This window comes from Lepisosteus platostomus, chromosome 4, assembly GCF_059453375.1.
Source record: "Lepisosteus platostomus isolate fLepPlt1 chromosome 4, fLepPlt1.hap1, whole genome shotgun sequence".
Lineage (NCBI taxonomy): Eukaryota > Metazoa > Chordata > Actinopteri > Semionotiformes > Lepisosteidae > Lepisosteus > Lepisosteus platostomus.
The window spans coordinates 59,482,770-59,507,609 of record NC_142614.1 but is presented as its reverse complement, the minus strand read 5'-3'; the positions used below and the strand labels follow the sequence as shown (position 1 = coordinate 59,507,609).

The 24,840-nt window shown below is 40.3% G+C and overlaps 1 protein-coding gene across 7 annotated transcripts in view; it reads left to right on the top strand.

Moving 5' to 3' along the window:
• apba1a (amyloid beta precursor protein binding family A member 1a) overlaps positions 1 to 24,840 on the top strand; it is a 99,325-nt gene that overhangs the window by 61,382 nt on the left and 13,103 nt on the right. For 6 of the 7 annotated variants that reach the window (XM_088630073.1, XM_088630079.1, XM_088630076.1 and 3 more), the window contains 5 exons: positions 13,942 to 14,043; positions 16,099 to 16,138; positions 17,354 to 17,499; positions 23,115 to 23,147; positions 24,113 to 24,199. In XM_088630073.1, coding sequence (XP_088486199.1) covers positions 13,942 to 14,043; positions 16,099 to 16,138; positions 17,354 to 17,499; positions 23,115 to 23,147; positions 24,113 to 24,199 — 408 coding nt within the window. The remainder of the gene's footprint in view (positions 1 to 13,941; positions 14,044 to 16,098; positions 16,139 to 17,353; positions 17,500 to 23,114; positions 23,148 to 24,112; positions 24,200 to 24,840) is intronic. The other variant, XM_088630080.1, reaches the window with a different exon arrangement.

Sequence of the window (24,840 nt, the reverse complement as noted above, 5' to 3'; positions counted from 1 at the left end):
AAGCGCTGCAAGCAATAATAATCTTTTTCATGGAAAATATGTTTCCACAGAGAATTTATTTTGAAACACATTGAAAACTCTTTCTCAGTCTAAAAACATTTGAGTTCCTCTTCCTAGTATCCATGCTGTGAATTTTTTGCACATTATTTTAAAAAGGTGGGCATTCCTTACAGGTCTTGTCTTCATCTGAATAATAGCAAGAGAGAACTTGGGACAGCCCTTATTAATGTTAATTAAATAAAGGTAGAAAGGCCCTTTGCACTGAATAATTTCACTTAACTTCCTTCAATAACAAGTCAGTAATACATATTGTATACAGTAGCATGAGTTTTCCTATTTGGCTTCAGTTGAAGAACATGTCTAATGTTATTGAACTGTTAGGATATGGAAAATAATAAGTACTGCATTAAATTGCTCTGGAGTGTAGTCCTTTTTTCCTTCATATCGTCTATTAGTTTTGGATTAGCATTTTGAATAATTTTTGAGGGACTTACTACAGGGACGTATTCTCTGGAATGATTATTGGATCTGATCACAAACATTTAAAAATAAGGAAAGTGTTATTAAGTGTTTAGTGCCAGTTCAGCACAATTTTAAGTAAAAAATCTACATCTTGAGGAACAAGAAGAAATAAATACCTCACAGTGAGGTTCAGTTGATATTTAATACAATTTGTAAAGCAGTTATGGGATTGGCAGTCATTTTCAGAATAAACTCAGGAATTGTGGGTAATGCGGAGACCAATAATTTACATTTTTGTTCCTGTGTATTTACAGATGAGGTATTTTGCATGATCCCATCTTCAAATTAACATACAAACACACACTTTGCCTTACACAGGCATGCCCAAACAAACTTTTTTCCAAACTGCCAACTTGATAATACCGTACAAGGTCTGCCTGTTGAAAATAAAGACTACTCACGTAACAGAATAGGCTTGCTTAACCAAGCCTGAAGAGCTGATTTGCATTTAGAAATGTGTAGAAATGGAACTGTCCTGTAACCATTGACAGTATACTGATATGTACTGTATGTAGAGAGAAGATGGAAATTACGTGTACTTGAAAAACACAAGCAGGATGATCATATTTTTTACTCCATTGAACAGTTAGTAATTGCATAAAAGAAATGTTGTGATTCTGTGTCAAGCGTTTACATGGTATATTAAGCAGATGATACACTGCCCTCCAAATGAATTGGGACAGCTCCAAATATAATTGCTATCTTTGTTGTTATGTACTGTATTTGTAGCCATAAGATAAGTTTTAATGACAGGTACAGCGTAACATATGTTTTTGGAGTAATAATGTGTATACATTTGGTCAGATTAGAACAAAAACACAGTGTGTGTTCATGTGTTCAACCCAGTGATTTCAAGTGACCGTCAGTATTATGGGGCACATTAATTTTATATACATTTCTGAGTGTAAACGTCAGTATTTGGTTGCATCTCTTTGAAGCAGCAGCTGCATAAAGTCAGAGGTCATCAAAATTTCCTTGTAATCATTTTAGATGCCTTGCTGCTGCCATTTTGAGTTCTTGCCTCTTCTTGGGGACACTGAATGTGTTATTGAGCGTGTACAACACAAATCTGAGGCCTGCTGTACAGTAGTTACTTCAGTTCTTTTCCTTAGATTTGTAATCTTATTCCATTTATCATGAACTGTTCAAATGACTTACACATGTGCACCAGTGGCATGGTTTCCATATTTCTGGGCACATGTTGCTCCAGCTACAGTAAGTGTGAAATGCCCTGAACCCTGTTATTCCCATTGCATTTCATAGGCCTGAAGTCGGCCCTCCTTCCACCTGATGTGGTGTTAATGGAAGGGAAAAGCCTGCTCATTAGCTGTGCACAGAAATCTTGTGCTGTTTTCCTGGGAAAAGGGGGAAAACTGGGGTTGCCCTGGGCAGAGGACACACACAAGAGAGACTTACAACCGGGAATGCTTCCCGTGTCAGGTGACTGCTTGCCTGTTGTGTAAAAATGTGCTTTTATGGCAGCACGTATTGTTAGAAGTCAGTCATTTCTCTACCACTTCATAACTCCATGACCTTTTGAATGGCAGAACAACTACGTACAGACTTAGTTGTTGTGTTCTTAACAGACAGAGGTATGAAATGGCTGTGCCAAACCAAGGTCTTTATAGATTCACCATGGCTGACAAGTGGCAGAGACCTAGGATTGTTGAGAGCTGAGTGAGGTCCCTCCCACACTTGCTCTTGGCTCCTTCTCAGCGCAAGCGGATTTACCTTTTACAAGACATTGGGGTTTTTGTGGGCAAGTCTTGCAAAAGTCAAGAAATAAAAGAAAAGATAACAGTTGCTTGCCAGGGATAGACCATGGCCTCAATTTCTTACCAGGACTAAGTAGCTTTCTGGGTTATCTAATGGATGGAGGGAAGACATTTGATTTAATAACCAAAGTTTCTTTTAATTATTCAGTGAGTACAATTTTCACATTTCTTTTCTTGATGAGCAGAAATCATGTTTGACGTTTACGGTATTAAGAAATTGTCATATGTCTTAAGTTTACACTGAAGTCATACTACAGTACATCCGCCCATCACAGGGCAGACACTCACGCCAGGGCCAATTTTCCTTAAGCCAATCAACCAACCAGTATGTCTTTGGACTTTAGGAGGAAACTGGAGCACCCAGAGAAAGCCCATACGAACACTGGGAGAACACAAAGACTCATAGTACTAACCTCTGTGCTAGAATGCTGCCCTGATTTCTTTTCATTCCTTGCAAATAATTTGGATAGCAAGGAAGTGAACGGTATTTTAAGAGATTTATACTGTATGTAATGATGTCTTCTAACCTGATTAAATTGCTTTTAGGCTGTTTTAGGGCATAATGCTTGCAAGTTGCACAGGAGTAGCAGTTCATTATTTGCGCCACTACACTGCAAGTCTTTATCTGTGCTTATGCTTTTTAAGACTGGTTGTCCTGCCTATGACTTTTCCTCCAAATTTTCCATAGATAATCAGGCAGCAGGGAGCAGTTGAGAAGGGCACTACATTCTTTTTGGCACATATGAAGCACGCTTGGGAACACGCCAGTGTTGGTCTTCAAAACGTTTCCTGATATGCTCCGTAAAACATTTAAAATGTGTAACATCACACATCGAAAGTGTTCCGTGCCGTCGCGTCACTGAGCCTGCTGCAGTAGGCGGTGCTGCCCCCTGTTGCCCCCTGGGAGCTCTGGTCTGTTGGCGTAGCAGAATTAACATCGGTTTGGGAAGCAGTGCTGTCCGGCCCCGAAGCCAGACTTGTACTTGTCACATTTCCAGAGGCATGTTTGACAGCCGGAAAGGTGAGACGAAGATGAAACACTTCTGCAGCTCTTTTCCTCACGGGCTGATGACCAAGGATTATAAGGAAGTGAGGCAACAAGCTGTTACAGCATTTATGGAATTAGTGTATTGGTATTCCACATCCTGCAGGCTATATTCACTAACCTTTTCATCAGAACAAAGCATCAGTCCTTATCGATCTATAGCTCATTTTGCCCATGGTAGCCTCTTGCTCTTAGTTGTTCACGGATAAGGATGTTCTTTCCCTATTTGCTATCCTTCATGTAATAAAATTTCCATCTTTCAGACTATTAATACATTATGCTTCTTCCATTGGTTTATCGGAAAGCTCTGAATGTGTCTTTACAAAACAAAAATTAAATACATAGGTCACAATTAGCCATGTTCTATCTAGACAAATTGGGTTTGTTATCTTTATTTTTGTTATCCTTAGATATATTCTGGGGGTTGTTTGGATTGGATAACTGAACTAGAATGACCAATTGAAAGTAGCATTTTTTTCTGAACTAATCCTCATTTTTTCTCATACATTAGCAATATATATTTCTGAGTAAATTATAAATGTAGATCATTATTCACCTTTGTTTAAAGAAACATAAATCATGCAACAGTAAAGTTGACTTTATGCGCTCCCATACAGTTTCTTATTAAATTAATGGTTAATTTGCTGCCTCACAGCTCTGGGCCCCTGGGTTCAGTTCCTGGAGAACCATCTGAATGGGGTTTGCATGTTCTCCCTGTGTTTGTGTGTGTTTCCTCCAGTTTCCTCACATAGTCCAAAGACATACTGATAGGATAATTGGCTTCTGTAAAAACTGATCCTGGTGTGAGAGTGTGCATTTGTGTCTGTCTGCCCTGCAGTGGACTGGTGTCCTGTCCTGGGTGTATCCTGCCCTGTTCCCGTTGCTTGCTGGGATAGAGTCCGCTTCCTCATGACCCTGAACTGGATGAAGTGGTTTGAGAATGGGTAGATGGATGGATTTTGTGTTTACATCCAGCAGGGGGCACCATTTCTCTTGTTGTCATAGAATATTTTTTCAAGTGCTTATCTGAGTCACCTCGGACAGAACCCCCTCCAGACTCACCCCTCCCCGGATGCAAGATCCCCTTTTATGGAACTCTGGACTCTGGAAGGGAGGCTCATGGGGTCCAGTCCTGCATTGGGATTGAATAGGGAAGTGAATACCTTACGTTGTAAATTTGTGTCTAAATTAATATTATAAACAGGAATACAGTATATTCTCAATTGACTGTCCTGGTAAAATTAAGGAATAAGTTCCTCTAGTGTTTTTTGCATGAAAGAAATGTACTTTTGGTTGTCATGGGTTACTTTTTTATAGATTGTCAGGGGCTCTGGAACTTGCCGGCATTCTGAGTCTCTTTTTGGTGTTAGAATTGTTGCTATGAGGACAAAGGCTTCTGAGTGCTCGGCAGTGGGTTTATGTATGAGAGGCAAGCCTGAGGCTTTCAGCTCCTTTTGTCCAAAGCACTGTCTCCAGAACATAATGTTTTTAGATTGGTTCTCTTAAATGTCTCTGTTTCTTCTCTAACAGCTCAGTCACTCATGTTTTTTAAGAAAGATGCATTAGTTCCCAGGGCAACTCATTCACTGGGAATGGCTCTCTTATTTGGAGGGGTGCGTTCCCTTAAAACGTCATTAACCCTCTTCTGTATAGTTTTCTTAAAGTTTTCACAGACATCACTGTTATTTCTGGTTTAATCTTCCACCTCTGCTTCAACTTTGCATTTGCCAAAGTGGTTACAAGATTTTGGAACATTAGTTCAGACTCAAGGAGTTTTATTAGCAGGACTGATGAATTACAGTGTTACCAAAGCAGAAACCATCAACAAAACATAAAATATATTATTAGAAAGCAATTTTGCAGACACCAGTTAAAGCATATTATGTGAAACGCTCACTCTCTGTTCCTCAGGCTGTGACAGATGATCACATTCTGGGCTGACAGCTCTATTGAGTTTCTCCCCCTTTCCCCAGTGGAATTGGAAGCTGTTCTGGTCCTGGTGGGCATGGAAATTCTGGGATTAGATTTGTTATTTAAGGAAAGCTCTTGTCTAATCCCCAAGCATTTCTCATAGTATAGTAGAAAGTGGGTGGGTGACAGGGCCTTCTCTTTAAATCTTTAAATCTAGATTCAAAACCTTACTTTTCAGAAAGGCTTTCACTTCATTGGTGGCTGGTTTACTCCATTTTCTAACTTCTTATGCACCTCTAAACACTTGTCTTATACTTTATGTGCGTTTACTTTAACTCTTATTTTGTAATGTTATCCTTGCGACTTCTAAAGGCACCAAGTAAAATTAAGTTTAGTACTAGTATTAGTACTGTATCTCTGGCAGTGAGCCTGTATATCCAGCGTCTCTGCTCCTGTGGATGAGCTAGTGTTCTTTGATTTGTGCTATGATTCGGTTGACTCTGAATTGTGCTGTTTTAGCTGTACTGTCCAGAAGCTGGCTGGTATCAGTGTGGCTCAGGGCAGTGAGCTTCATGACCAGCTGCTTGAGGGGGCTCTTTTCTTGCACGTGGAGAATGTTTCTATAGAACTCTGTGCGCAGGGCTTCTATGGGGTGTTTGTCAGATTTTGTGTAATCCTGTTCTGTGGTTGGACTCTGTACTTCACTGCCATGTACAGTAGGGCACTGGGATGGGTTACATTTTCAAATTTTTAGAGCCAGATTTAAAGTCAATTGTAAATAATTCTTCATTTTAATTTTCTTTGAAGTTGAAAGGTATCCACTGATGCAGAAAAGGAAGTTGTACATAAGAAGAATCAACCTCAGATATTTGACACATTCCTCTCATTAATGTGAAGAAACCTGGAAAACAAAAGAAGGTGCTGTATTTCAAAGCATCACTTGGAAATATTTTCATCAGGAAAACTTATCAGACATATAGAATAGTTGATCAAACAAATGTCAACAACCTACTTAATACATGGACAATTTCTATTTATAGGTTTTGGTATACAGTATTAATATGATGCTGTTTTTAAATTCGCACTTTGCAATTTAAAAGTAAAATACTATTAAGTAAAAACAAAAGTAAAAGTGTTGTTTTGAAACTTACAGTCTATAGTTTAGACTTATACTATCGTACTCTTGCACAAAAACATAGTATACTCATTTCAATGTCTGATATTGTTAGAAATGATATGATACCGTATGGTTGTTTTCATTTGAGATATCGTGTTGTGGAGGATCAGTATGTCAAACTCAAGTCAAAATATGCGTTGCAGCCAAAGCAGTGAAACACTAATAGTAACAGAATTTTAAATAATATAAAAGAGAATAGACAAGTATAAACTATTTTGTCCATTCTTACATGAGTACTTTGTCTTACATGACAACTATGTGCAATACAGTCATCAATAACTATTGTCAGTGTACTGTATGTAGTACTTTAAACAACAAAATTTTGTTGTATTAAAAAATACCCATTGCTTAGGGGCTATATCTGTGTCTAAAGACTTCATGTAAAGAAATACTGATAAAAACTGTGAAGCTATTCACACAAAGCACCTCAGGGACACTTGATATTTATTTGGCATAACAGCTTTAAAAAAAGACTTGCCCTTACAAAATGCCTCTACAGCTATGCACTGTCAGAAATAATCTTTATATTGAGGAGTCACACACAGACACTGCTGACATCCTTGTTGGTCTGGCTCTGTTTGGAGTGGAATATGAGATCACCAGAGTGATGCCGAAGAGAAAGCATTTTAATCTGTCAAAGAAACTCACAGTACCAAGAACTCAGAAGCCATTTCTTCAGAAATTGGCATTTTTTCCAAGCATGCACAGTGCTTAATGTAAAGATGTCAAACCTTTTTAAAGTTATGTCTTGCATATAAAGGCATTTAATTAATTTTACTTCTATCACAGAGACATTTTACTGTTTTTGTCAAGTTTAATTTTTTCTGTACAGCAGCTGTCAGATTATTTTGAAGGAGAACTGTATTTGATATTAAGGTGATCTATAGTATTGTAATTGCAGTAGACACTGACTTGACCCTGATACTGCCTGATGTACTGTAAGCAGACTGGTGTTTTTTTAGTTACTCAGCTTTGCACCGTAATTACCTGTTAGGATTTAATTATTTTAAGATGTGGTTTCCATTTCAATAAACCAGCAGCGAATACAGTTCCCCTGTAAACTACTATAGTTCTCAGGTAAAATAATGATTTTAAAAAATGAGGAATGGGATCACGCCTATTTATGCTGCTAATATTTTTTAAAAGTGTGCACTTTGTATTATTTTAGACTTAATGTTGCTACATGCTTTGTTTTTTTGTGAATAAATTTAATTTTGCCAGAGTTTATGTGCCTCTTGGCTGAGACATTTGTTTTTAACAAGGGAAAATCATTGTAATTGTGAGGCACTGTGATGAGTTTGATTGTTCACAGGTTTCAACAAGCAGTTTAACAAACTCATTAATTATGTTTTATTGTGAGATTTTGTGCACATTGTTAAATTTTAAGGAGCCAGGCCACATTTATGTCCTGTAGTTTAAATATTTATTCAATTCTTCACACAAGCAAAATTGTACAGGGAGCTTTGTGATTTATTTACAAAGGTATTTGCAAGAAAGTAAAAAAATAATTAAATAAACTCCTAACTTCCTCTTTGCACCCTTATTTACACTTTTAAAGGTTTTGTTATTCAAAATAAACTTTATTGCACAATATACATTAATCTTACAATAAGCATACACATCAACAAAACATAAAATCTCTACTAAGTTATAAAAAGGTTCTTAAAAAGGTGATTGACCTTTTTCAATACTTTTAATGTGCATGTGGATGCTGGGGTTGGATTTGCACAATAATCCCTCCAAGCTTTCTTAATAAGTTCCTCTGCAGGGCCCACAATCAAAACCATTTGGAGATATCGCGCTTCATCCTCCCTCTGTGGTTTGCAAAGGTCCTCTCCTCCAGCCCCCTCACCCTCCACCCTGTCTGGTGCTGGATTAGGGTGTTCCTCGCCTTCCACAGTCCTTGTTTTGTTAGGGACACCAGCTGCCATAGCAGGTACTATGACCCTTAGCTCAGTCCAGTCAGTGCCAGCCCCAGCTGGATGCACTGGTAGTTGAGTACCATTCTCAACTCCAGGAGTTACATAACTTTGTTCATTCTGCCCCACAAAAACTTTGGCAAAGGGGCAGCTTCAGAAAACGTGCTTTTGCGTCTCCTCTATGAAAAAAGCGTCCCGGGGGCCATGCGGGCTCCTGGTGATAGAGTGTCTTTAGAGGACCTCACTGGTTGCCAGTCTCTGGTGCACAGCCATCCAGTTGAGTCCTTTAACCTATTGTGGAGTTCCTTTGGCTGTGTCCTTTCCCAGATTTGTCTGGGAATCCACAGTCTCTCTCCGGTGACCAGTTGCCCTCTCACCTCGTTGTACGGGGCCCTGTGGTTGGTGCAGAGCTCTGGCTGTCTCGTGCCCTCGTACCTCTGGCCCCACTTGGCATGGGTGTAGGTCTCTGGTCGCTTTTCCGCTTTTTGTTCAGTGTTTGTCCACTGGATCAGGTGCCTCATTGGGATGGAGAACCAGAGCCTGACAAAATTCTGGTGATTTTGGCTGATCAGATCCCACAATGCCCGACAGATGTTGTAGAAAAGGATACAGTTGAGTTTCAGGGGAAAATGCGGCAATATCTCTCCCTCCTTTCTTGACATCTTGTTTCTTGTGACGTACTCATGCCTCGCACCCACAGACGAACTTGAAGTCCGTTCTTTGCAGCGCTTGTCTGAATCTGCCCGGCAGTGCTTTCAACACCATCACTGTCCCCGTGAGGGTCAGCGATCACGTCTTCCACAGCCCCCGCTTCGCGTTCACCTTGGCATTCATTCCTCACAGTCCAGTTTATGGTCTCGTTGTCCTGGCTCTGGAATGAAGCCCCCAAGATCTTAAGGGTCTCTGTGCAGACCCTTCCAGGGTGCAAAGAACTTGAGCTTGCTCTTTCAACAGCTGAGCTTCGAACCCAAATCTCTGGAGTATTGCTCCCCATTGCTCCCCTGTTTGAGCTCAGAAACAGCGCCGTGTCTTCTACATGCCAGGAGATCTTGAGGGCTTCCCCCGTGCCTTCCGGTATTGCCAGACCATCAATGACTGGGTCCTGTCTCAACCCCTACGCCAATGGCTCTGTGAAGAGAACACAGAGAAGTAGTGAAAGAGGACACCTTTGTTGTACTCCAAACTCCCGGGGGATGGAATCCCACAGATGTCTGTTTACTTTGACCCTGCTGCAACCTTCAGAGTACAGTATCCAGTGAAACCGAAGTGATCCAGCAAGCTGAACAGATAGCTGTGGTTTACTTGTCTTGAAGTCTTTCACCTGCCCCAGGCTCACTATCATCATGGGCACCTTTGGGTGCTCAGCCCAGGCGATGGCGTCCCCGGTGAGCTGGAGGTTCCAGCTGAGGAATCGCTCTTTCAGCTCTCATGTCTGGTCGCTGTTGATGATGTGGGTCGGGGAGGTTCTCAGTGTGCTAGCCAGTAGCTTGGATAGCATCTTGACTTCCATGTGGAGCATTGTTATTGGCCTCCAGTTTTTGAGGTCGGCGGCGTCCCCCACCTGACGCCTTCCCTCGTTGTATGTCTGAGCTTTCCCTGGTGAAAGATTTCCTCATGGAGCAGGTCGTGTGCACGGAGATGTTGTCTAGGCGACTGCATACTCTCCTGGAGTTTCTCTTAACTCATTCCCACATCATTTGGGCAACACCACCGGAAGCCGTCCACCAGGGAGAATTGCTGAGCAGCAACTCCAGCTCTGCAGAACTGGGAGTGATCCAGGGACCCCTCTTGTTGCTCTGCTTGGCTGGTGTCCGGTGTTGATGGGACCAGTGGTGTGGCCTCTGTTTTGTCCATTGTCTCGGAGGGAGAAGGGAATCTACCCTCTCCTGTTTCCCTTTTTCCTGCTGCTGGTACCGGCTCTCTGCCTTTGACCACCCATGCAAAGAATGGCTTGCTTATTTTGCACTGTAAAAGCAGATGCCCTTCAGTGCAGCATCCGGTGCACTTCACGGTGGCCATGCAGTCCTTGACCGTGTGACCCTTCGGTGCCACAACTGCAGCTCTTTTCTTGGCAATATGGCAATAGGTTCTGCATTTCTTGCAGAAGTCCAGTCGTCTTGGGTAATAGTGCTACCCTCTGTCTCCCCCAGTGTAGAACTGCGCCAGTGGGTTGTGGAGCTTCTTAACTGGACGTCTTCACAACCCTCTCTTTGTATTCAGCTATGCAGCTAAGCTGCTTACCAGCTCCAAAACAAAGTCTCTGTCTTTGACTCTTTCAAAACTCACGTGTCCACAAATTGTTTCTCCACGCACTCACGGGGTCAGCTGAGTGCTTCCTTCCCTTTCCAATCTGGTGGATTTGCACTGCAGAGGATCTGTCCTCTGCCCCTGCATATCAGATCAGACTAACTCCAAAAACCTCTGCTTCCTGGTTTTTAAACTATTGACCAATTTTCTTATACCAACTGGTCAGGTGACTGAGGTCAGCCGGTCATTTGCAGCTTTTGTGGGAATGTGGTGGAGTCAAGAGTCTCCATTTTGTCTGGACCTTCTGTTCTCTTGCATCTAGTTTTTTTTTTAACTGAATAGAGCAGAGCCTGTGTTTTTTAGCAACAGGGGTACGGTGGAGGTGTAGACAGTACTTTATACAAGATACATCTACATTATTTTAATCAAGGACTCAACATCACACGCTAAAGCACTTACAGCCCAGATGGCACAGAAGAAGAATATACTTTATATTTTTTGTCTGTAGTACTCCCAAAACAACACAAGAGAATTACGAGAGAGAAAGAAGTTTAAAGAATTAGGTCAATAAATGTTAAGCTGAATTTAATTTTAGGTAAAGTCAAACTTTCCAAACCTTCAAAAAGCATTTTTCTTTGTGATTAGTTAGTGGTTTTTATACAGTATAACATCTTTTATGTAGCACTTTTCTTGTCAAAGCATCCCGAGGCATAAAAGAGGTCAGATTAGTTTTCAGCAACGTCACAAAATGTTCTGTGAATACACAAGTGTTTTGTTTTATAATATATGCAACATAGCAAATTGCACCGAGCAGTGACTGGTAACAGCAAGTTAAATTTAAGCTCAACACTTAGTCTCGTTATCTGCAAATGGGCAGTTCGTTGTGCAGGAAAGTTTCCCTTATTTTGATACCCTTCTCTGAAGTTTGCATGCGTCATGTTTTTCTTTCCACTGCATGATTTATTTAGGGTAAGTAAGAGACACAAAAAGATCTGTTCTAAATAATTAAGCAGGGTTTGGATGACAAAACAGCAAAAACTGCTTCCTCCTTCAAGGTATACTGCATGTTCAGAATCCAGTAAACAGCAACTGTCCTACATATTCCTACAGCCAGTGATAGAAACCATTGATACCAAATGCTGATATTTGTTTGTTTCATAAGGTCAAGTTTTAACTTGAAGGACTGCACCTTTGTTTTTTTTTAAATAGTTTTATTAGGATCATTTCTCTTTTGCTTTTCGTGATATTGGAATAGATTTGTAAACATCTGCATTTTCTTCATTTAAAGAAAGTCAGCATCGTTTGTATCATCATCTTGTCCTTATCCTTGATTGAGAATCATCTCATATCGCCGACCACCTAATCTGCGTAACCTTCTTGTTCACAGCTCCCTTGATCACCCTCAGCCACCATCCACACCAGGCACTTTCTCCTGCAACAGAGTTCGCTGTGTCACCTGCAAGTACATATCTAACACCACACTCATTCAAGGCCCCTCAGGACAATTCTGGATCACCCAGATGACATCTTGTACCTCCAGCTACTTTTCTTCTAAATTCTCTCTATTCGTTGTAGGTTTCATTTCACACCTCTCTTCACCTATTCTGACTTCACACCTCCTGATTGTCCTCTCTTTCTGTCCCCTGCTCCCGCACCTTGCTCCTCCTGTCTCCCAGCTTTTGTTCTCCTGCTACATTAGCTTTGCTTACTGCCCTGTCTTTTTCACACCTGAAATGTTGTGCATTTTTTTTATCCAGGAATTATTGTTGACTTTGAATCTATAAAAAACCCACAAGTGCTGTATATGACAGATATTTACTGAATTTCAGAATCTTTGTTAAGAGTTTGCATTCTTTATGCTCTTTGGCTGAAGTGACTTCTTTTTCAGGACTGGGGAAATTTCCTTCTTCTTCACTCTTTAGAGCCACTGATGTCTGTGTTTACCAACAATATTCATCATGGAAACAAAAGGGCAGACTAACTTGATTGAATGTAAAAACGTTATAAAGAACTATAACGTAAGCAGTGTTGCATATAAAAAAAAACATTAGTAAAAAAATAGACTGTTTCTTTGAGCTTGAGACGTTCGAAGTTAAAAAAATTGCTTTACAAATGTCATAGAGTTGTGAAAAACAATCGTTGAGTCTTCCAGGCTAAGTGGCAAGTGAATGCGTGTCTTTTAGTACAGTACATAATAAACACAGTTAGCTGCAGTTTAACAGCCACACAGCAGTTTAGAATACACAACCTCCTTCTCTGAGCCAGAGTGCGCATTTGCCTGAAATCAAGCAGGAGTGAAGAGGTTAACCCAACCACACTGCTCCGATGGCTGTAACAGAAATCCTTCTGCCATCCAATTTCATTATGGATTCTGAGCACACTGTGACACAGGAGATCCGCGTATTCACACCAGGGCACTCAGTTGCAGCCAAGGTTTGTGAAGACTAGACCTCTTGTGTGAACGGGTTGAGAGTCACTATGGAAAACTTCTGGATGTACCAAGTAGATTATCAGGAAACTATGGAGGTTTGGTTTACAATTTTTATTTTGGGCTGCTGCATGTTAGGATTGGATGTTTAACGATTATGAGCCAGTGTATGTCGTATCCAGTTTACTTTTAGCATCATATAAGAACTGATTTTCAAAGCATTCCTTGCTTTGTGAATAGTTTTTGTTGAGATCTTCTGCATCAATAAAATCATTTTTGATTAGCCAAGCTGTTTTCTGCGTGGCTGAAGCTAAATTGTGATTTAGTCTTGTTCTAGTTAAAAACTGTCATAGTTGAAGCCTTGAAGATCATAAGAATGCCCAAATTTAAATTGGAATTGCATTAGACTTTTATTTTGAACTCTCTTTACACTCATTTTTATCATTTCCAATATTGACACTCTAGTAATGTGAATGAACAGTAAGATATATAAAGCATAAAATATTGTGTGCAAGGTTTGCTTTGGATTTTTCAGAAAGACCTACAAATTATTCAATAATGTAATTATGGTGTCTTTTATGGATATAAATACAGTAAAGTGTTTTACAAAGCATTTATCCGTTATGTGAAAAATATCTTGGGATAGCTAGGAACAAAAAACAGAAACCAGTAGGGCAGACGGACATTTTAATGAGGAAATCGCAAATGGAAATTTGTGGGCGTTTTAAGATTCCTCTTGCAGATTTTTGAAAGAACGACTAGTGTTTTGAGCTCATTGTGGTGCCTCTTACCCGCTCCAAACCTCGGTTGCGTGTGTCGCCTTGTAATATGTCCCCCATTGTGTCCTCTGCGAAGGAAATAATCGGCCCTCCTTCCCATTCCAGTGATGCTGTCCTCTTGCTGTTTCCTCTCGCCAGTCTCCTGGATCGAGTTCCACTTCCCCACAAGGCGCAGAGTCCTCCAGCCAACAGCACCTCCACGATGGCAGCGACAACTCCGACTCCCCGGCCAGCAAAGAGGTGAGCTCGCTCGGCAGGGCTCCGGCAACGATGACACAGACAGCAACAGAGTTCTCACACATTCTCCAAATACTACTAACAGTCTGTTAAAAATATGAGCACAGATCGTAACCTGGAATCCCTGTCTTACGCATTTGTCAGACATTCACGATATGCTACTGTCTTTTACAAGTCTGAGCACAAATCATATTTAACCTGGAATCCCTGTCTTAAGCACATACACGGGTGTGATTTTGAAGTGGAGCAAATGTCCTACTAAAATCTAAAAAAAATGCCAGAGTGTAAGAAGTTTCCTTGCCTGGGTGACCGTCGCGGTTCTGCGCGGGCTCATGCCCTCACTGCTCCGCCCTGCCGGTTCGTCCCTCACTACCTGGGCGCAAACCCGGGTCCCGGCCTCACGCAACAGAGAACCAGGCGGCTGAGCTAAAGGAGACCTCCCCCAGCCCGGGCGGCTGAGTTCCCTGTTATGCGCAGGGAGGGCAGTGACGTCACCGCGCTGCAACCAGCTCCGCTACACATAGCTGCGTAACATTGCTTGTGTTCTTTGTGAACAGTCATTTTCTTGAAGTGTTGTTGAGATTTGGAATTCCAGAATGGTTCAATCCTCAAAGACCCTTCGCTCGTTCAGAGTTTGGATGGAGCCTCTTTGGTCCAGGTGTCACAGGTTCAAGTCTAGGCCTTGTGACCAGCTGACAGTACCTGGGATTTTCCAAGGGATGATGCACAATGATTTGTATCTTCCCCATGGATTGCTCTGAGATTTCTCTGCTTACCAATAAACATTTTTAAAGGCACAAGTAAAAGGTTTATTCCACACTGAAAAGAGAAGAAAGGAAACACAACGTTTTGGCTGTGGAGCCTTCTTCGGGTGTGAGCATGGAATAAACCTTCACTTGTTCCTTTGCAGCCTACGCATGCTGACACAGCTACCTACTTGAACATTTTTAAAGATGTTTTTAAAATCTTTATTTTAGTAGACATTTTCCAAAAGGTCTTCTGACCGTTGAGGGGGGATTCTGACTTAGAGGCACTTAGTCATAATCCCACAGACGGTAGCTTCGCACCATTGTCTCCTCACCCAAGCACAGACACCAAATGTCTGAACCTGCATGCGGTTCCTCTTGTACCGAGCAGGATTACTAGTGCAGCAACACATCAGTAGTAGGGTAAAACTAACCTGTCTCGCAACGGTCTGAACCCAGCTTCTTGGACATCCTGCAACTTGCAGTGATGGCAGGGGGAGGCAAATCTTTCCCCCTGTTCAGGAACTGGGGATTTTGCAGCACATCAAGTGGCAGGTGGCTCTGACAGCTTCTTATGTTGATGGAGGGTGTCTGAAGACTCTCATTGTCCCTGTGCGGCACATGGTTTTAGTCTCAAAACCTTAAATTTATACACAAATGTCAATTCTAAATTAAAAAATACACAATTGGCCCACTAAGTTTCTTTTTTTAACAAAATGTCATCTTTATGACTTGTGGGGTACTGTCCCATTGAATTTATAGATCACACTCCATGAATTTAGGGTATACTGTAGCTTGACACATGAAAAAGAGAAGTACAACTGCCTTTTTATGTTACCTGCACTCAGTTATACTCAGTGTTCCATATTCTTAATTTTATTATGAAGTGAACTGTTAAGGTGAATAAATCATGATTGCAAATTTTTAGAAATGCATATTTAACAGGTGATATTGTCTATTTCGAAATCTGTACATTTGAATCATAGTAAACAAAATAGGGTAGTGATGCTAAACCACATTTTAATATTGAGTATTACTGAAGTATAGTAGTATGGTCTCTATAATAGTACGGTTACTATTTGTGCTGTTGTGTTTTCTAAAATGTCATGCGTAAATACTGTTGATCTGCCGTTGAGCCCTGGGGTCAGGCTCATGATTCAGATTTGTGCCCATCTCATCAGTGGGCCATGAAAGCAAGTGACAGGATTGTGCTGATCTGTCTTTGAGAGCTTTGCCTTTTGAATTTCACAGATGTAGGTGTTCACAGACATGTTTGGGCTGTGCTTGAAACACTGTTTTGTTTCAATTGCAGTCAAGGAAAAGCTTGGCTTCCTTCCCAACTTATGTTGAAGGTAAGAGTTTCCGTTTTCTAATGTAAGGAAATAAACCTTCTAAATAAATAGAAATTATATGGGAGAGACTGCACGAAAGATTCGATAATAGTGAGTATTTTTAGTGCTGAACTAGCTTGTTGTAATGTCATTGTTGTAGGCCAGCCTTAGTAAGGACTGTAGTCACAAATGACCTGCTGGTAGAGGCCACAAAGTAATATCTGTAAATAGACTCACTTGAGATGGATTAGTTAATTAACAGGATAACTGATGGAGGGTCAGCAAACACTTTCTCATATGGGTTACAGTAGATTAGTGGGTCGTGTTGTCATAGAGGATGTCTACAACTGGTGCATAACAGAGAAGAGCTTTGCTGAAGACTCATTGCCCTGCAGCTTCACAGTCCAGTGTGAGGTTCATGAGCCACCTTGTTAGATGGAGCCCTGTGGCTGTCATGTACAGCAGTCAGACCACAACAGATCTCAGTGCAAGCCGACATATTCCACCTGTCACATCAAGTGTGTTTTATTCATGTGCGTTTTTGTTCTGCTATGGAGGTGACAGCAGCAGTCCTCGTCTCTAGGTCTTCCTGAGAGCACAAGGCAGGCACTCCAGAGCACTTCTTTCTGCAGTACAACCCCACTGAAGTCTTGACATGTATTTAATACTGTCTCATAATGTGTACAGTAAATTTCAGTCTTATCAAAATATCAAAATCAAAGATACTTGTTCTTGTCTCTATTACTGATAATGTTCTCCTTCTATGATTTGACATCTTACCCTGTCTTAAGCATATTTTGGAAGTAGTTCATATTAAATAGCAGAATACTATTCTTTCACAGTATATTGAAAATCAACATTTAATTTTTTGTTCTTGTGAGTCATTTTTGTCTCTCTGTTTGAAGCCGAGGCCAAAAAGAACAATGTAATGTGGATCGACGCAAAACTTGAATGAAACTGGAAACTCTGTCTTGGGTTTATTCTTAATCTTTAAAACTTCTAGGGGTGTTTCAGTGCTTTCCATGTTTTCCCAACAGCTAACCAGTGTAAACATTTCTAAAATGAGGAGGGGACTGCAGCTGTTTCAATATTCTTGTATGACATAGCAATGAATAGAATTACAACTCATACACAAGCGAAATATTTGTGTCAGGGTGTTCATCTTCTGTAGTTGAATTGGACGCTGTCTCTCCATTGCCAGGCTGCTCTTGTGAGATGATGTCTTCTGTTTTGCAGTTCCTGGGCCCTGCGACCCTGAAGACCTTATTGATGGCATCATATTTGCAGCCAATTACCTTGGGTCCACACAGCTGCTCTCAGACAAAACCCCCTCCAAGAACGTGCGCATGATGCAAGCCCAGGAGGCCGTCAGCAGAATTAAGGTGATGAATCCAACACAGGTGACACTAATCTCCCCTGTTTACTGACGCTGCCAGCTTCCCATTTGTTTGTCTTAAACACCCTGTAGGACTGAATGTGGGACCTGTAGACAAACAGCAGGGATCAGACACCTGGTGCAAATGCATAGTCTAGCTGCACCTGTGTCTAAATGTGATTTTGGCAAATCAAATCACTCTCGAGCTTCCTTTTTTTAATTTTGGAAGTGTGAGACGGCACTTTTTTGGCCAGATTCTTTATATGGCAGGTGAAGTTCTTCCTGTTCCTGCTGGGATTCGATCCCAGTAGCTTGCAGGCTCCAAACACGCACAGTACCACTCCCTATAGGCAGTGGGTAACTGCACCCTGCCCAGAATACTGGGTGTTACACTGTCTAGACTCAAGAGAGGATGAAGTTACCTCTGTAACTAGCTCAGTACACGGAGTTCTGATAGATTTGCAGGCGCAATATGGCTTCTTACAGTACCTTCCAAATTCTAACTCTGATATAGAACACATAGAAAATACATCATAGAATAACTTGGTTAACATGGAACAACTTGCACTGTCTAAGGGTTTTTTAAAAAACACATATTTTTAGACATTGAAATAGTGTTCATTCATTAGAGTTAGTTTTTAATAAACACTTTCAGTTTTTGTACAGAGAGGCGTTAAAACAATGTTTGTTTCAGTATTTGTATTGCATTTTGACAGTATTCTGAAATATAGTATGGTTTATTTCCTCATGACCTCTAACAACCTAAACCTTGACAGGTGTTCTTTACATTTATCAACAGTCATAGAGATTTAAATTTTAGCGTTTCATACAATGGAATGTTTTATTCTGATTATGCACACTCTGAGTGCACAATATTAATATCACCAGATAGCTTAATGCTCTATCTTACTTTTATAGATATGGCCTTTATTCTGTCTTTAACTGCACAAGATTAATTAACTAATGTAATAAACAGTTTTTGTGTTAGAAATTTTGATTAGTTCATGTCATATTTATTGTTCATTTGTAATATAGACATTTTCTTTCTTTTGTTTTTTTAACAAACATTTATTAATAATACAGTACGCACAGTAAGCAACACACAACATTAACATACAACATACAAGTTACAATATTTACAAACAAGGTATGCATCTTGACTATTGCCAAGTATTCAAATCCTATTTTTGTTTTCCCAGTAGAGCACCATCTTTATTAGAATTGACTTTCCTCAATATTAACTGTTGGGACCATCCCCAAGAGACAGTGCCAGGTCCTGGTTAACCTGTCCCTCAGTCTCTAAGGGCCACATCTCATCCAGGGCAGGGTGTTCCCACGGCATTTGTCAACATCTGGGTTTTCTAGCACTGGGATTTTGCGGCCATCACAGCAGCACTCCACACACTACCGTTCAGACGGTAGACACAGCTCTGCGCAGCACATGAAGTAGATTTCCTCATTGATGTAGGAGTAGGAGGAGCTGGCCAGGAACTGGAAGGTGTAGATGTGGAGGCGGGGGTGGTCCTTGGGCAGAGGCAGCCTGGGGTGGATGTGCAGGGTGGAAGTGTGGCCGTAGTCCAGAGCATCACCCAGCCAGTCTGACCAGAGCGGGGAGTAGTGGTGCACCAGGCTGGGGTCAGGAGTGTTCGGCAGTTGCACCTCCAGGTAGACTGGGTTCCCCACCAGGAGCCCGGAGAGGCCGGTGGTACTGAAGGTAGAACCTGGAGTAGCTCTCATCTGTAGAAATCCGGAGCTGTGCCCCAGACGCTCTCTGTGACAGCACAGCAGAGGGCAGGTAGGGGCTCTTCACCAGGTACCCTGTACTGGCCAGATTCCCCTCACATGGTGACACTCCACCAGCGGTCTGGAAGTGCTGTCTCTGGTTATGACTCCGTAGCTCTGGATGTTGTGTCTAGCCAGGGATTTCACTTCAGCCAGGTAGATGGTGGTCTCTCCCACCACAAACGCATAGGTCTCACAGACAGTTATGGGGAACTGGGAAGAGATTTTATTTCTCTGCATAACTGCTTCATAAACATAACAACTTGCATCGGAAAGTGCTGGTAACTGGGTTATATCCAGTTACAAGCACTTGGAACAGATTAGAGACTTGGATTTTTTTGCCTACGCGCAGACCATTTGGAACCAACTGTGCCCGTAGAGCGAGGGTTGAGTGTACATTAAAATAACCTGCTGAAAACCAGTCAGTAGCCTTGCCTTTTAGCCCCCCACTTGTTTTCAGTGAGCTGGAGATTCCTGCAGTTGCACCACTGCATGGCTGCTGCTGTGGGGCTTGACCTAATGTCACACGAAGGCCTCTTCCCCACCTGGTACTGCAGAGATATGGCTGATGTTTTCGCACACTAAAACACTCCCGTCACTTGATCTACCATTCAACGGCAGCCTTGCGTGTCAAGCCTCTCTTGTTTCTAACCTGCCATTGAATGTTTTCAGGCTTGGCTGATGGGCAACCATAATCTTGTGCGTTTGGTTTGAAAATGGCGATACGGTCTGATGACCAGCGTTTAGCCAGGAAACCTCACAAGCCAGTTACCATGATGACTGCTTGGAATGCACCCAATTCTGAAACCAAATACAAGCTTCCCTGTTCTGGAACTGACTAAAGATGTCACTTTTTCTGTTGCTGTTCCTACTGCTTCTTAGTGATCACATTATGTCCCCTGTCAGACTAATTTCCAATTGCAGGGTGGGGAGCTGAGTTTGGGTCATCGAGCATGGTTTTAGCCCCAAAAAATGATGGGTGAATGAAAACATATCAATAAACAATTTCTGTGCTGTATAACTGATTCTTCTCTTTTTGGGAAAATAGTATTCCACACTTGGGTGAATATCTTGTTTGCCTTCAACTGAAAACAAACAAGAGATTTGGGCTTTTTTTCCTAATAATCAATTTCCTGTTCAGTGTGAAAGCTGCACAGGAGTCAGTTTTAGAAATATCTAGAAGGGTAAATGTTGTGTGACGTTTTTGCACGATCATATTGTTTCCCCTTTGTTAATCTTGCTGGGCCCATCTTAATTCTGCCGATGCATTTTGCCCACATCATGCTTTCAAATGTCTTCAATATTTGGCTCTGCATTTTTTATTGCATATAAAAAATGCTGAATGCAAACATCAAGAATTATTTTTACAAGCACAGGCTGCATTCCAGATGTGTCTGTACCCAGTCATTGTTAGTTTAAATTGACATTCATGTTCTTTTTTTTTGTCAGACGGTGGAAGAGACAAGACAAAAAATATCAAAGATCCACAAACCTGTTGAAAACATATCCGCTCTGCTGTGATGCTGAGTTGTCTTCAGCTTTGTGTTTTGTTCTTGTGATTCCTTTGGATTTTTCTTATCTTCTGTCAGTCGACAGAATAACATGCTGTACATCAATATGCCAGGTGTTTAGTTTTGAAATTAATATTAATGCATTAATGCATTAAAGAAAAGGAATAAATACACATAATAAGCCCAAATTTGAAAGAAAAAGGGATAGTACATAAAATTCTTCTCTTTATACAAGTAGTTCTTATTTTACATGGCAGATAACGTTCCTGAAAAACATTGCGTAAATCAACAATTTATAAATTAACTGAGTATTCATGTGCCCTTTTAAATGCCGTTTATTTTCAAATCTTGTAAGTAACATTACATATGCTTTCCTTCGTTAGATTTGTAGCTGACTATTATAGTTTTTTATTTATTGAATTTTATGGCCGTTTGTTTTGGAGTTTTATAATGACTTCAAATTAATAATGTTTTATTTACAAGTTTATTTCTGAATAGATTTTTTCATGCAGTAGTTTACCTTGCCTGAGTGTTTTCTTGAAGTTATTCTAGATTTCATACAATATACAGTAAATATAAGGCACAGTCCAAGACGAGAAAGACATTTTAATATACATCAGGCATCGAGTAAGTGTGAGATGAACGGAGGTTGGAAGCAGACAAACGCAGAGAAAGCCAAGCTGCCTGTGTGTCACTTAAGTGACAATGGCTAACCAGCTCATAGCACTCAGCTTATATTGTCTCAAGCGCTCTGCCAGGCTGTCTGTCCCTGGCGTCTCCAAATTAAGAATGATAGTGTCCTATATTAGGAAGTGGTATATTGTATATTCTTGTGAAGCATTAGACAAAAAGATGTACTAACTTAGAACATATAAATTAAGGAGTACCTGTATACTTATGTTTGACTTTGACCTGGGGCTTTTCTGAGAAGCAGGGTATTACAGCAAACCACTGTCCATTGTATACAGTATTTAGATTATGTTTTGCATACTGGGGAAAGTATATGAAATAAAATACAATTTTAAATAAAAATAATAAAGCAGTAAGGCTATAAGTTAGAAGAGGCCATCTGGCCATCTGGCCCATCGAACCCGTTTACATTCCTTATATTTTGGTAGAAAAGTTTCATCTTATCATTTTATCTTTGTTTTGGAACCTAGTTTTATTCTATTAAATTTGAAATGAGAAACATTAGCAATTAGACACAAACGTAGAAACATTTACCTAAAATGTAATCAATAATTTAATACTACATGTTGAAATATGCATCGAGGCAGCAAATTTTATCGAGATGTGTAAAGTCTCAGATTATTATTTTTTCTTGTGCATCTACTTAATTATTGGCTGTCTATTTAACTCTGAAAAGCAATGAACTTTCAAAAACTAGCAAAATTTGAGCAAAATGTATGCTTATACCATGATTAACATGTAACGTTTTTTTAAAAAAACAAGAGCGCCATCTGGTGGACAATGGGCTACTTTAATTGTAGTTGTGCAGTAGAAAAAAAGCACCACATCAATAGAAATTCAGCATCTTATTTTTTACAAAATACCATTATTTCCTAAAAGGCATTTTAAAAACAGTTTTTTTACCTTTATCAACGATATAGTTTTACCTTTTGACAAGAGAATTTGAAGGGTTCAAAAAAGGGTCACGTTTAGCATCCGTTTTAAATCTGCCATTTGTTTCACAATGCAAAGCTACTAAATATTCTATTTGTACAGTAGGTGATGCTGTCTTTAAATGGGCAGACATGACCAGATTTAAAAGCTTGCACCTAAAATATTATCTGCAATATTTTCCTGATTGCCTGATTTGACAAAGGTGGCTGAAATCAAGTGGCCCTGCAGTGTGGAGCTGTGGTCAGGGTTCTGGACTCACAACTGAGAGGTCATGGGCTCAAAACCCCATTGGGACACATGGTGTACTCTTGAGAATTGTGCGTCACCTGAATTTTCAGTAAACACAACTAGCTGTGTAAATGGCAAAATTTAAGTCAGTTTCGATTCAAGCGGCAGTCCAATAAATGAATAGTAATAGCCCTGTTTGGAGAGCTGTGTCACAGCAATGCCAGAGAGAAGCGGGGACTTTTCCCTCTCCCAGAACCTGTATGTGAGACCCTTATGCAGTAAGAGACACTTACAAATATGTGATTCTTTGTTTGTAATCCATTTTTTATATTCAGAGTCCCAGCCAGGAGGCGCAAAAACCAGACTTTGTCAAGTCCTGAGTCTCCAGGCAGATCTGACGTGTTGCTCCCCCTGTCTGACAGTCTGTGTGGCTCTGCTCTAACCATTCTCCTGTCTCTGTTTATTCCATGCTAAGCAGATGGCCCAGAAATTAGCCAAAAGCAGGAAGAAGGTGCAGTAAATCTGTCATTGGCTCGATGTTTTCTGCCTGTTGCTTTGCATTTTTGCCTTTTGATTTCTCTCTTTTTTTTAATTTAATTACATTTTCTGAATCCAGCAAAAAAAGAAATTTAAGTTCATGGTCACAACTTCGTTTGTGAAAGCATATCTGTGTTTGTTTCTTTATCTGGCATTTTTCATTTCATGGGAAATATGCAGCTCTTTGGACTTTTCCAGGCATTGACCAACAAGAAGAAAATCTGTGTTCAGTGGAGTTGTTTAAACAGTAATTGATATGTGGTGTAAATTGCTGGATGCAGAAAAGTATTATGCAGGTGTTATACATTTTTATGTAGTTTTGTGACTTTTTTACTGATTTCTGTGGTGTTTTCTGATATGTTTGTACCCAATTCTGTTTACTTATTCATATTGTTATTCATAATGACATTTTAATTGTAGTGTAGCTTCTCTTTAGGTTTCATAGACTGTGTCCATGGCTGAGAATAAAATAGCCTTTACTGTTACATATCCCTGCATAACACTTAAAATACTTTGCTAGCAAGGATTGTTCCAAAGATGATTGTGTCTACTTAATAAGCTGTTTACCAGAGTTCCATTGAAGGCAGAATACAGTGGCACTTTGCTTGTCCATGTAGGTTTTCCAGTTTATGGAGTGAGTTTTTTCTCTGTTTGTTTCTTTTATTAATCCAAACTGCAATATATAAGCCTTCAAGTTCAGTGCTTCAAAAGAGGACATGCTAGAAATGCATTTGTTCAAATACTGTACAGAAGTGCTTCCAGCCTTCAATTTTTCTCTGGTGTGGTTGTAACTGACTTCTGACTTTTTGCTGTGAGCAGGTTTTAATAATAACAATAATAATGATAATAATAATAACAACAACAATAATAATAACAACAGTGATGACAGTTTTATCGATGATAGCAGTCATGATTAGAGTTCCAGTTCTGTCTTTGCAGGCACCAGAAGGCGAGTCCCAACCCATGACTGAAGTGGACCTCTTCATTTCCACTCAGAGAATCAAAGTGCTGAACGCAGACTCACAGGTAGAGTTCAGTCAGCCTGTCTCTCTTACTTAAGCTCCCTGTTTTCCCTGTAATGATACTGAAAGGCTGGAGCTGGTGTCTCGTTGTTCTGTCACGATGTTTATGATGTTCATGCCATGTCTGTAAATAGTACACAAAGCATTCTGAGATAGGTAATTTGTAAGTATACAACTAACCAATTTACTCATGAAGAAGGACAGTTTTATATCAGTTCACTTTGTCTGGTTGAGAATCACCAAACTGTGTGTAAGGATTTTGAAGCAATCAAGTTACATGCTGGGGTTATGACTTTATAATCAGCTTAGAGAGCCTCTCCATGCGGTGGTTACTTAATTGATCATTTAGAACGCTTTTTTAAAATGAATCCTGGTGTCTTGTTAAAAATAAATCCCATTTACATTATTACCAGTGAAAAGACCTTGAAAGTATTTACAGTTTCTTTGATCTATTTGTAAGAACCTCAATTTCTCATTTCTATGAGCAGATGTTAAATCCCCTACAGCTTCATATGCACTGTCAGTTCAATGTGTAACTAAATGTCTAGTATTGCCTCAAGGTCACAATATTGATTTTTCATGTTAAGATCTGTTTATTGAAAAGAGAACAGGCATCACATATTCCTTTATGAACAATTCATATTG